Genomic DNA, 13,123 nt, shown 5'->3' on the forward strand with positions numbered 1-13,123 from the left:
AGGGAGTCAAATGTACTCTGTCCAAGTTTGCAGGTGACACAAAGCTATGGGGAGAAGTGGACACGCTGGAGGGCAGGGAACAGCTGCAGGCAGACCTGGATAGGTTGGACAAGTGGGCAGAAAACAACAGGATGCAGTTCAACAAGGAGAAATGCAAAGTGCTGCACCTAGGGAGGAAAAATGTCCAGCACACCTACAGCCTAGGAAATGACCTGCTGGGTGGCACGGAAGTAGAAAGGGATCTTGGAGTCCTAGTGGACTCCAAGATGAACATGAGTTGGCAGTGTGATGAAGCCATCAAAAAAGCCAATGGCACTTTATCGTGCATCAGCAGATGCATGACGAATAGGTCCAAGGAGGTGATACTTCCCCTCTATAGGGCGCTGGTCAGACCGCAGTTGGAGTACTGCGTGCAATTCTGGGCACCACACTTCAAAAAGGATGCGGATAACCTGGAGAGGGTCCAGAGAAGGGCAACTCGTATGGTCAAGGGCCTGCAGACCAAGCCCTACGAGGAGAGACTAGAGAAACTGGACCTTTTCAGCCTCCGCAAGAGAAGGTTGAGAGGCGACCTTGTGGCTGCCTATAAGTTCATCACGGAGGCACAGAAGGGAATTGGTGAGGATTTATTCACCAAGGCGCCCCCGGGGGTTACAAGAAACTATTGGCACAAGCTAGCAGAGAGCAGATTTAGATTGGACATTAGGAAGAACTTCTTCACAGTTCGAGTGGCCAAGATCTGGAACGGGCTCCCAAGGGAGGTGGTGCTCTCCCCTACCCTGGGGGTCTTCAAGAGGAGGTTAGATGAGTATCTAGCTGGGGTCATCTAGACCCAGCACTCTTTCCTGCTTATGCAGGGGGTCGGACTCGATGATCTATTGAGGTCCCTTCCGACCCTAACATCTATGAATCTATGAACTGTGGTGAATAAATACTCACCAATTCCCTTCTGTGCCCCCGTGATGAACTTATAGGCAGCCACAAGGTCGCCTCTCAACCTTCTCTTGCGGAGGCTGAAAAGGTCCAGGTTCTCTAGGCTCTCCTCGTAGGGCTTGGTCTGCAAGCCCTTAACCATACGAGTGGCCCTTCTCTGGACCCTCTCCAGGTTATCCGCATCCCTCTTGAATTGTGGCGCCCAGAATTGCACGCAGTACTCCAACTGCGGTCTGACCAGCACCCGATAGAGGGGAAGTATCACCTCCTTGGACCTATTCGTCATGCATCTGCTGATGCACGATAAAGTGCCATTGGCTTTTCTGATGGCTTTGTCACACTGCCGACTCATGTTCATCTTAGAGTCCACTAGGACTCCAAGATCCCTTTCCACTTCCGTGCCACCCAGCAGGTCATTCCCTAGGCTGTGGGTGTGCTGGACATTTTTCCTCCCTAGGTGCAGCACTTTGCATTTCTCCTTGTTGAACTGCATTCTGTTGTTTTCTGCCCACTTGTCTAACCTGTCCAGGTCTGCTTGCAGCTCTTCCCTGCCTTCCCCTTTACCCAGCCCTGCCCACCCCAACTGTGCTCTGGAGCCCAGGGCAACTGAGAGCTCTCTGGCCAACCAAAGCACTGCCCCACCTCCCTCCCTACCTGTAAAGAGCGTGCTCCAATGTACCCCCAAGAGGTAATTGCAAATTAAGTGGTATTACATTGGGTAAAATGCAAGTGTTTGTCCAAACACTACCTTTCCTACACACTTGTGGAATTTGCAATTTAGAATGATTCCCCAAAGACTAATGAATGTTCTAGATACCTTTTAGAACATGATAGAAAACGTAATGGTGAATATCAGTCTCTTAGAGTTTATACTGTAGAAAAACTATTTAAAAAAAAATGTGACTAGAGCATGCCAGGTGGAGTGATGGACAGTTACTACATCCATCTTATGAAGATAAGCAAGGCCCTTTCCAGCATGTTTGGTCAGGAAATGGTGGTGGCTGGTGGCCATGTTGGGTGTATCACTGAGGTTGCGGGGGGCAAAAATAATCCTAGCAATCAGGTTAAAGAATTGTATAGCAGCTGGGGCTCAGGAGGGGAGTTCTAGGAGAAGTTTCTCTGGTAGCAACAGGGCCTGGTTGACTTGAAGCAGGTCACCCTTTTTCGTGGTGAGAAAACAGCATTTAAAGGTTTGCTTTTGGCTTATTTGGTAAAGTATTAGAGCAATGGTCCAGGGCAGTGGCAAGGTATAACAGGAGGCCTTCTTGGGCCCATCTATCAATGGCCCCACCCACCTGTTTCTGGGTCAACTGCCCACCTTGTCATCTGCCACACATTGTTATATAATTAATAATCTTAATTAGGCGGGAGGCTGCCCATTTCTTGCCTGTTGCCAGGGGACACTAGCTGCGGCTCTGTTCCTCCCTGCACTGCAGCCCAAGCCTTGTAGATGGCATCCACTGTTGTCAACATCACTGGCCCCACTCTGGGCCCCAAAATCCTCCAGTATGAGCCCCACCTGGATCCCTCCACTCAGGCGGCCTACTCTGCCTTCATTCTAGGCTACCTAGCTCCCTGAGCTGTTCCCCCTTATGGGTGTGGTCCCCCCCAGGACCTTTGGCTACTAGCCCTGGCCTCACCTCCAGGCCAGTCAGAACCCCAGACCCTCAGCTCTGGGCATCCCTCGTGGTAGGCCCCTGGCCCTTCAACCCTTCTGGACCTGGCCCCAGCATTGACTAGTCAAGGGATTTCAAGACAGGTTTCAAGTCTAGAGCCCCACTCTCTCTCTCCAGAGCCCACTTTCTGGACCCTACAAGGGGGTAACCCACCCAATTATGGGAGCTGGGGTTATTAAGATGCCCCAATCCACCTTTCACTGGGGTGATAACTGGCTTGACATTTCCTTGGGGCTCCCACACCACTGACAGCCCCATCAGGCCACCCATTCCTGAACAGGGAAGGGTAAGCCCTGGCTCCTGCTGACAGAAGGGTAAAAAATCTGTCTGGTATTCCATGAACTGATACAGGACAAGGGGAAATTTAATATTTTTTTTCTCAACCAGAGAAGCATGCATACCACTCTTAGTGCCTGTTGGGAAAAAAGAAATATAACACAAGCACTTTTGATCCATCTACAGGCACCATGGGGAGGATTCAATCAGTGCTAAACAATAGCAGATCTCAGGGGCTTGGGTGGCCTAAGAGGGCAGTGGATCCTGTGCCAGCTGGAGTTTCAGGTGTGCATATCAGGGACTGAGTATTAAGACTGGAAGCAGAATGGAGAACCAGAGGTTTCTCTTTGTTCTTTTTTTGTTCTTTTTATTCTGTTTCCCTTTTATGGACTCACAATATGAGAAGTTGTCAGGGATGGTGCATCTAGTTTGCAGTATATTAGACACCAAGGAGTGCAATCTGTTTCCCAAGCCTTTAGGAGAGAAGACAGGCACTGAGGCTGGCAGCCGGCTAAGAGACTGCAGTTCAAGTCAGATTGGATGAGACATCATCCTCAGCTGGGTTGAATCATTGGAGCCATTCCAATGTTACTTGCACTGTTACAGTTCATGCATGCCAAGAGAATGGCCTGTGATGTTATTTCACCTCCTGGACAAAGCTGCCAGCTAAATATGGATCTGGAAGAAGCTGTGTATCTCAGTAAACCCACATCACCTCCTGGAACTGTTATCTGGCAGACAAAACATGGGAATTTTTTATTTTATGTGTACAAACATTGTACACAGAGTCCATTTATTTCAAGCTGTATGATCTCGCTGGTTCTGGACATGCCTAGTCAAATAGCTTGTCTCTACTCATAGTATTGTCACAAAGATGGGGGCTTGTCTATTGTTCAGATTCCTGAAAACTCGAGAAACATGGGGCAAACAAAGCCTACGAAGGAAAACATGTCACCCTGCATGTGTATGACACTTACCCTATGTGCCCATGAAACAGATAAAGTCAGTTGTATGCTAGTTCCAGCTGTTAGATCTCCCCCACAGCAATGCTCCTTGTGTTTCTCCCACTCATGCATGTCATGTGTTCAAGACCTGGGTGGGCAAAATACAGCCTGCAGGCCTCTTTCTGGCCTGAAGGGCCCTAAAAAAATTAGAAAAGTAATATTTATCTGCTCCTGACTGCTTGTGACAGGGGCATGGGGCAGCAGGACCCAGAGGAAACTGGTGATAGGACCCAGCAGCAAAGCCCACCCAGCCCCACTCTGCCTCTCAACCAGAAGCCCCTGCCTAGCAGAGGCTTCTGGCCTGGAACTGTGGAGCTGTTTCTGCCTCCCTACACCAGAGAGAGAAATTCAGATAAGAATGTGGAGCGGGGGAGGACTGCAGGTGATTTCTCCAGTCCCTGGGGCTGTCTGGCTCCTGCTGAGACCTGTGGTTGTGGCCATGCAGCTGGGAACCATGTGGTGCTGGAGCGCTGCAGCAGCAAGCAGGAAAGCGAGGAAAGTGGCAGTAGGGCGGGCAGGGGGGAGTGGGAGTGAGCAGGGACACAGGAGCTCAGTGAAAGTTGGGTGGGAGCATGGGGCCACACCAGTGTCCCAGGGCCAGTGCCAGCAGTAGGGCCCAGAGCAGGGTGACAGAAGCACAGGGCATGGGCTGACAGGGGTCTATGGAGCTGGGCTGGGCTATGCCAGCAGGGAGAGAGGGGAGCCAGCCCAGCTACATAGAGCCTCTGCTAGCCCCACTCTGGGCCCCGCTGGTACAGGCCCCAGGACACCGGCACAGGCCCCACCCTGCACTCCCACCCAGCTGTCACTGCATTCCCATGTGCCTGTTTGCTCCTGTCTGCTGCTTTCAGCGCTTCCATGCCCACCCACCAGCCTCTCCTGCATCATGTGGCTCCTGGCTGCATGGCTGGACCATGGGAGCACAGGGCCAGAAGTGGGGCGGGGTGGGGGGGGTGCATGCATCCCTGCAATGAGAAAGGGAGGGACGGGGAGAGAGAGAGAGAGAGAGAAATGAGAGAGGGACAGAGTTTGTGTGGGCGCGTTTGTGTGAGTATGTGTGTTCGTAGGGTGAGTCCCACACGCACACCCCACCATACACATGCACCCACACCCTGCCTCACACTGCCGTACATGCAGACCCCACACCCACACCTCCTCACACACCTCAGCCACCCTCCCTCACACACATTCCCCCACAAAACCCATACCCACCCACACCCCACATATCCACACACACCCCCACATGCTTCCTCACCCTACACCCACCCCCACACCTATCAACCCCCGCACAAAACCCCCACAAACACCCACCTCACATCCATACTCTCCCCCACACCCCATATACCCACACACCAACAGCCCCCCACAAACCTATACCCACCCCACCATGTCCTCACCCCCGCACAATATACAAGAGTAAGTCTTCTTTTTAAGCTATGGTGCAATCACCTCTATGTACACTACCCAAACACATCTAAATCAGGAAAAAAAAACTTTTTTTTTTTTAAATCAAATTAATGAATGTTGTATAGGTTCAATTTTTAGTATATGATTTGGTATTTTTCTGGTTCCGAGATGGCAAAACACCTTGCTGAAAGGACTACTTCTGGGGGAAAGGGGAGGGACTTCTGGTGGCAAATGTTGGGGGTTAGAAGGTGGGAGTTCTGGTCACAAGATAATGACCAGGGGGCATGGCATCTGTCAAGGGGCAGGGCAACCCATGCGGTCCTTGATAGCTGGCCAAAATTCAGTAAGTGGCCCTCTGCCTGAAATAATTGCCTGCCTCTGTTCAAGACCCTCAACTCATGTGCAGTGTTTGAATATGAATGACAGTATCCTTCAGGAAACAGTGGGTGTGTCTACACAAGTCACTTGACTGCGCAGTAGTGTAGTTTACTGTGCAGTAAGCATGTGCATCTACACATGCACATGCCTATTGTGCCGTAAACCTTGCTAATTGTGTGTACATTTAGCATTCGTGTAGATCCCTGACCAGGCGCAAATCTGTTCCCAGTCACCAGAGCAGCCACCAGGGAGCAGTAGATTCCTCCCTGTCCCAAGGATCTACTTGCTGCTGGGGTGGGCTCTGCACCACAGCCTGGGTGGGCACTATATCCCCCTGCCTTGGCAGCAGAGACCTCTAAGCCCTCCACTCCGAGATCATGATCAGAGAGTTGGTGCTGGGATATTCTTATCTCCAAGACCAGGAGCTTCATGCTGCTGGGGCAGGGGGACATTGTCCCACCCTGGCAGCAGGCAGCTCCCTGGGGGCAGGGTTCAATGTCCCAGCCCTGGCCAGGAAACAGCAGTCTCCTGGCCCTGTGCTCCCTGCCAGCCCCTGGGCTAGCTCCCAGGGGGAGCCTGGAGCTCCCCCAGGTGGCAGCAGGAGCCCATTGCAGGGCCCCAGGAAGTGGAGGCAGTTTACTGCCAGTATAAGAAAATCTGCTCCCATGACCCTGCATGTGTAGATGGCTGCCCAGGACCATCTACTCATTAGTAGTTTATTCACAAGTAAACTGATCCCAGATCAAATGAATGTGTAGACATGCCCAGTGTTCTCAAAGAAACCAGTAAACCAGAATTTGTGTCAAGAGCGAAGTGTTTATGAAGCAGTTGCTACTGTAAGCAGAATCCTGAACACATGAAAAGGAGATTGGCAGTCCCACATCAGGTGGGCTCTGACCAGCTTGGGACACAGGAAAGAACTGGTTCTAGCATCTGGAGTTACAACTTCTCCCTCTCCAAGCTAGTGTGACACATTCTGAGAAGATGATTTCTCCTCATCCTTGGAGCACCCCAGTAAATGTCTCTCTTGAAGGCTCATTTCCTCCTCCGTTAAGCGGCTGGTTTCTCACAAATGCAGCGGAAATCTTCAGCACAGTTATAGGCCAAGGCATTTCCAGTATGGAAAAGAGCACAGGTCCCTCCATCCTGCACAGGCCTTAATGGAAACCTGAGAAGGAAAGAATCACTCTTAGAAGCAGCTCTGTCAGACTGAACAATTTATTCAACCATGGCAGTACATTTAAGTGCTAAACCTTGGGACTCATTGCCCATGAATTTTCCTTCACAGAAATGAATATCAAGAGAACTGATCTATGAGTAATAGCCCTTTGTCATGTGGAAATTCTCTCTCTCTCTCCCATAGCAAGTTCATGTGAGATGGCCCCTCTCAATGTTCAGGATAATCATTGGAAGGGCTCTTTGTGTCTCCTTATCCAATGTAAACTTAGTGCTATCCTTAGTCGATATCACTACTGTACAATATTTCATTGTAAAAGTCTCTGAGTGTGTCTACTCAGTTTGTCACCCCTTAGACCAGAGCAGATATCCAAACACAGGGGCTTTTGAGTTGTCCCAGTCTCGAGCATGAGTTCAAGAGGTGGTGATGAGGTTTTCCTTGAATGCCATCTGTTGTTCCATCCACTCATTCCATCAAGGAGCTCGCTTGCTTTTTACATTTCCTCGGAGGAAGGGCAGCTGTGGGACATACTGCCTTCACCAAGGTTTCACACAGCCTCTATTATACCCAGGAATTGTTCTGACAGAGCTCTGCAGCTGCCTGTGATATTGTGAAAAAAATATGCAGGCTTGGCAAAAAGAGCCGTGTCCATTTATGTAATTATCTCATACTATAATTTTTGACATTATACAGTCTCCAAAGCATCTCACCTTTCCTTCTTGCAGAATATTACCTTTCCTTCTTGCAGGATTCTCTGTTACACAAGACTGAATTGGGTCTCATTATGGGAGCAATCAGTGATCTTTATGCCTATTCACTGCCATAGCCCATACTGTGTAAGAGCTACATGAAAGTGTAGAGCATCAGCAACCAGTTTCTACTGTGCCAGTGACTTACAGGTGAGTGGAGTGAACTGCACCATCTTCCCATTTACAGCTGTAAGAAATATTCTTGTGGGATAGCCCAATCCAGTGCATGCACGCCAGGCCTGTTATGAAACCCTGTGGAAAAAAGATCCAGCTCTTCAGCTGCATGGAGAGGGTATGTCCAGGCCAGACTATAGCAGATGGGTGGTGCATCTGATCCAGGAGCTGTTGGACAAGGAGTAATGTCCAAAATAATGTCCCCTGAGGTCATGGAGATGCTGTCCAAATCCATGGGCATCCTCTGCCTTAAGAGCAGCATCATCTCAATTGCTGGACTCCTCCAGGTAAAGGGTGACACCAAATTATTGGCATCAGGACAATTAAATCCCAAAGACAGCCAGAAGGATGCCATCAAAAGACATGAAAAGGGCCCTTCTATAGAACCAGTGGCGTGGGCTCAACATCATTCCCTGCAGGCCGAAAACTAGAGGAAAACCTAAGGGATGTAGGTGGAGTTACCCTGATTTACCATGAAGCAAATGGGGACACATGGCATAGGCAGGGCACTCTATCCCTAACCCTCCAGGCCCAGACATGTTGCACACTCTTTCAGAAGTCTAACAGGAGGTTTTTGGGTTTCTATTTACCCCTTCTCTTGTGCCCTGAACCTGGCTCTTTGCCTGTGGGGCCTTAGCAAAGAATTCAGGTCAGGGCAGCTGAGTGAGTCAATACAACATTGTATTTCCCATAACACCCAGTAATGAAAGGTAAAAGAGTGGGAAAGAGTCACCTACCAACTCCTCCTTGTCTCCAATCTTCAGCAGTCTGGAGCCCTGAGAGGAGCAGTACTTTTTACTGTCAGGCCATGTCTTCATCTTTTTACTAAAATGGTAACAACTCTCTCCATGCTGAATCCAGCTCTTTGCACAATGGCCACAGGTTTCCTCTGAAAATAAAAAGCACAAGGGAGATATGCTGAGTCTGGGCTGATGGGTGAGTCCCTGGCAGATACTGGAAGTCACAATGAAAACATGTTTTTCAGAGATTCATATAGAACTTTCTGAGCTGAGGCTCCAGATCAGGTGTGGGAATAAGAGTAGCCAACACTTGTTTCATCAAGAAAAACAGGAATCTTACCCACCACAACTCCAAATACAAAAGTGGTAGGATATTGAGCACCCATCAATACCTTTCTTTTTCAAAGCATCAGCGAGTATGCTGTACTGGTCTTGAAGATCCTTTTTTTGCTGCATGCAGTTTTTCATAGATTCTTGCAATTGGGTGTGGTTGTTTCTTATTTCTTGTTGCTTGAGAAGTGTTTTCTTTTGTTCTGCCACTTCATTGGAAGCCTGAAGAACTTAAATCCACAATGAGAATAACACAAAGACATACAGAAATGTTGTCTTTTCCTTTAGTTATGTGTATTTTTTAAATTTCATTTTGATAGCTGAGGAGCTAAAAATTAGTATGGCCCTGCTATTTTCCTGAAGGCTATGTCACTGAACTCCCTGTATGTCTCATTTCAGAAGTCCCCCATCCTGCCTTTGCTTCAGATGCATATCTTGGGAGAAGCAGGATTTGATAGCAATATTTTCTATTGGACCAACTGTCTCCCCCACAATGGGATTGGTCTAGGAAAGCATATTAAAAAAATAACAATTGCTTCTCACATCATTCTGGGCCATCACAGCTACACCAAGCATATATCCCTTTAAAACTTGGGAGTCACTTTGCCTTTGCTATCTGGGTTCTCCCATCTCCATCATGCCTAACCAATGCAGACAGTTTCTAGGTAAGTTTTCTCTTTCCCTTCCACATGCACGGAAAACACTCTTGTATTTTTCTCTGCCATGAATGACACGTGTCTGCAGAGGCTGGGGGGAGGGGGGGTGCACAGCGAACGCTCGCAAGTAGCAGTGTTGGCAGTGGAGGCGTATCGGCAGCAAGTAGAGAGCTCCCACAGGTGGCCACAGCAGTGTTGGTGGTGAAGGGGGTGTGGGTGGTGAGCTCCAACCACCTGCAGGCACCGCCAGCAGCATCAGTGGCACTTCTCTCAGGGGATGCACTGCCAATCTCAGGGGGTGCACATGCACCTGTGTGCACCCCCTACACATCGCCAGTGCATGCAGCCCTGATGTAGTCTGGGCATCTGTCCACAGACCCTAGTCTCCATGGCGTCAAACGTGCACATTGCTGCCTTTCCCCATGCTGCCCCTAATTCTGTGGAAGCACTTCCCATAAACACCCATAAGGCCATGTCATTTTTCTTTTTTCAAATCCTCCTTAGTACAATCATCTATAATGTTTCTTTGACAGGGCCAGGCCCCAGGGGTGGCTATAATGCCCTTGCGTGGCTGCCTACTCCTACCCTAGTCCAGCCTCTCGGGGTACCCTCCCTTTCCTCTTTCCTGCCACCCCTTGATGGAACCATTTTTGTTATAAAAAGGGAGGCTGCCCCACAGTCCCAGAGTTGACTGTAGCCTATTTTTGGCCGGCAGGTTCCTCTTGCATGAAGCTGACCCCAGTCCAGCTTTTCTAGCCCTATGTGGGGGCCCCCTGGCCCTATCAGTGTCTCCTGGCACCAGCTGCCTTAAGGGCTGTTCATGGCTTCTTTCCATCCCTACATCTATGTTCCTGGTTCACCTGTCAACTACCGAATCCTACTATTACTCAAAGCCCCTGGCCCTGGCAAGGCTCTTTTCTTCCTGGTCTGGCTTCTGCTTGTCCCAAGCTTCAGCTTCTTTACAGGCTTCAGCCCTCCTTGGGTTAACACTAGTCTAGCTTTCTCCCTACTGGGCCTCTTGCCCCATATGGCTACTGTGCCTACATCCATTGCATGTGGTGAATTTCACAATTTGAATTAAGCAAGAGATGGGCTTAAGCCCGAGAAGCAATTATAAGCAGCCTATAAGTAAATAACTAAAGTTTTGGATCAATGTTTTGAGAAGTAATACTTCAAAGATTAAGTGGTGTGTTGGGTACCTCTGGAGGGATTGTAGTGTAATTGGCAGCCTGTGTTATGTATTGCTTTGTTCCTCAGTTTCTAGAAGATAGGGAGGACAGAAGGATAAATGTAGCTTTCTCAGTGTGACCATGATGAGGAAAAAAGGCAGGAAAGTGAAAAGAAGACATCCCAGGCCAGTGAAAAAAAGGGACATGAAATTATCCCTTCAAAAACCTTTTCTAACACCTCCCAGGACTGTGGAAGAACTGGTTTAGCCTGGTTCTTGAGGGTCATAGTAGGAAAATACAGTTGAATGGACCAGTCAGAAAATCTTAGTTAGACTTAACAGCCTAACTATGTCTGACTGATTAGAGGGAAAATGAAAGGGAAGGCAGGAAGCTGCAGAAAGGACCTGCTTGTTCTATGATGCAATCTTCCCCACATCCATGCTTCTTCAAGCGGGGCACAGATGGGGGTGCATGCTCACTGTGATGGACAACCAGATAGACACCAGTAGACATGTGTTTCTAGTGCTTTGGAAGTAAGAAAGACAAGGTCAGGTGCACAATCTTGCCTTCTGCTTCTTATCAGCGGCCACTGAACCAACACCTGGAATCCAGGGGTTGCTATACCCACGCAGGGAGCCTGCTTCGATGTGCTGTAATTCAAGCTCATTGGAGCAGAATTGGTTAATTGAGTCTGCTGGAGCGTGAAAATTACCGTGCTCCAGCAGCCTCCAGTGTCACGTGTATCAGTGTCCCTGTGCTGAAAAACGGCAGTGGAGAGCTTCAAACTAAAGCTCATTTGACCAGTTTTAGTTCAAAGCGCCAATCGTACATTTTTCAGTGTGGGGATGCTGATATAGCTCTTGGAGCTGCACTAATTAAAGCACCCCCACACCTCCCGGAGCACGTGTATAAACGCCCCAAGTGACTGCATCTCAGGTGGCCATAGGTTGTAAAGGTAATGTTCACACGGTTCTGCAGACAGTAAGTTATGAACAGCAAATGACAGCTGTTACTTTCCACAAAGGGGTGAATGACAGTGCAATGTATCCAGGGAGATGACAGTGTCTTCCCTGATACATTGACACTCTTAATCCAAAAGACAGTTTTAGAATAGTCCCTTCTGTATTTCAGTTCATGTTCAGGTCATGTGTCATCACATTCCTGGCAAATACTCACATATGCTAATCAAGACACTCAGAGCTACTAGCAAACCGAGGCAGAGGACTCCCAGAACCACTGCAATGAGCCTCCATGGCAAAGGTGGACGAGAAGGTTCTATCAGAAATGAGAGAGAGAGAAAACAAACACAGATATGGCTGGGACATGCTGCCCCTTCGGTAGTCTTGGATCTGAATGGAGTTCCCAGCTATGCCCTTCTGCCAAACCCTTAGCTCACCCACCTGCACCTGAGGCCTGTCCAATAATTATGGTTATTTTTCTCAACAGTACTAAATGTTCTCAACAAGGCACAATGATTCTGAGAGTCTTTCAGGACACTGGGTCAAACACTCAACCTGATGGCTGCAAGTCAGGCCTGACATGTTATTTTCTACCTTTCACTTCACCCAGTATGGTCCCCAGACAGGTCCCCAGAACTAGGTATTTGATTTGATTTCATGCCAAATCAAAGATCATACTGGATCCTGAACTATGATGCTTAACCTGAGGGAGGAGCTGTGACCTGAAAACCTTGCTGAAAGGAAATGAGGAGCCAGCATGTCTCACACAGCACTATACCTTTGCGGTCTTTGCTTGTAGGTGTTTGCTTCTTTTTTGGCATGGAAAGAAGTGTGTGAAATTTCAGACAGCAGTATGTCACTTCTTGTTTCCTGGTTTCTGAAGGGTTATAAGGACAAAAAGACTGGTCTATGATGTGATCACCAGGGGAAGAGAAAATGTGTTGTAAGACCAGGGAAGAACCACTGGGTGCCTGTAGATGTGTGGGGATGCTATTCTGATGCTCTGTAATTCCAGTGCATCAGAGCAGACTTGATTAATCTGGTCTGGTGCAGCGTGCTATTTAGTACATTCCAGCAGCCTCTGCATCTCATGTATTCAACACCCCTGCACTTTAAAATGGGTGTGAGGGCCACTTCAATTAAAACTCACTGAATGAGCTTTAGTTAAGTACCCCCACCGCCATTTTGAAGCATGGGACATCGAATACACAGGACACTGTGGGCACTTGAGTTAAAGCAGCTGTCATAGCCACTGTCATTAAAGCTCCCCCCACCCTCTCAGAGCATATGTAAATATACCCATTATGGTCAGGTAGTCAGACCTCCTGTATAAAGGAACACAGACCATGAAACTCCTGGCATAATTCCTGTGTGAAGACCCACAAATTGCTGTTGACCTGGAGCCTTCCTTTTAGAAAGATATCTCATCCTGATTTAAGATTCAAAATGGTAAAGAATATACCAAATTAAATTTGCTCGTCCAATTTTTTCTACT

The 13,123-nt window shown here is 48.5% G+C and overlaps 1 protein-coding gene across 1 annotated transcript; it reads right to left on the reverse strand.

The window, feature by feature from the left end:
- Nucleotides 1-6,488: 6,488 nt before the first annotated feature.
- On the reverse strand, nt 6,489-12,500 carry LOC102563152 (oxidized low-density lipoprotein receptor 1). Its single transcript, XM_019496166.2, has 6 exons — nt 12,407-12,500; nt 11,846-11,944; nt 8,907-9,074; nt 8,512-8,663; nt 7,749-7,852; nt 6,489-6,842 (listed from the first exon to the last, which is right to left on the reverse strand). The coding sequence occupies exons 1-6, from the start codon at nt 12,447-12,449 to the stop codon at nt 6,725-6,727; spliced, it is 684 nt and encodes a 227-aa protein (XP_019351711.2). The 5' UTR covers nt 12,450-12,500; the 3' UTR covers nt 6,489-6,724.
- Between the last annotated feature and the right edge of the window lie 623 nt (nt 12,501-13,123).

This window comes from Alligator mississippiensis, chromosome 4 (assembly GCF_030867095.1).
Source record: "Alligator mississippiensis isolate rAllMis1 chromosome 4, rAllMis1, whole genome shotgun sequence".
Taxonomy (NCBI): Eukaryota; Metazoa; Chordata; order Crocodylia; family Alligatoridae; genus Alligator; species Alligator mississippiensis.

Bases quoted from the DNA above. Each gene is read 5' to 3' on its own strand.
- LOC102563152 (XM_019496166.2), bottom strand. From the start codon at position 12,449: ATGCCAAAAAAGAAGCAAACACCTACAAGCAAAGACCGCAAAG. The intron at 7,853-8,511 runs GTAGGTGACTCT...TTTTTTCCACAG, and splicing joins TTGGAGACAAGGAGGAGTTG to GGTTTCATAACAGGCCTGGC. The intron at 6,843-7,748 runs GTAAGTCACTGG...TTTCCTTCTCAG, and splicing joins GCAGTTCACTCCACTCACCT to GTTTCCATTAAGGCCTGTGC.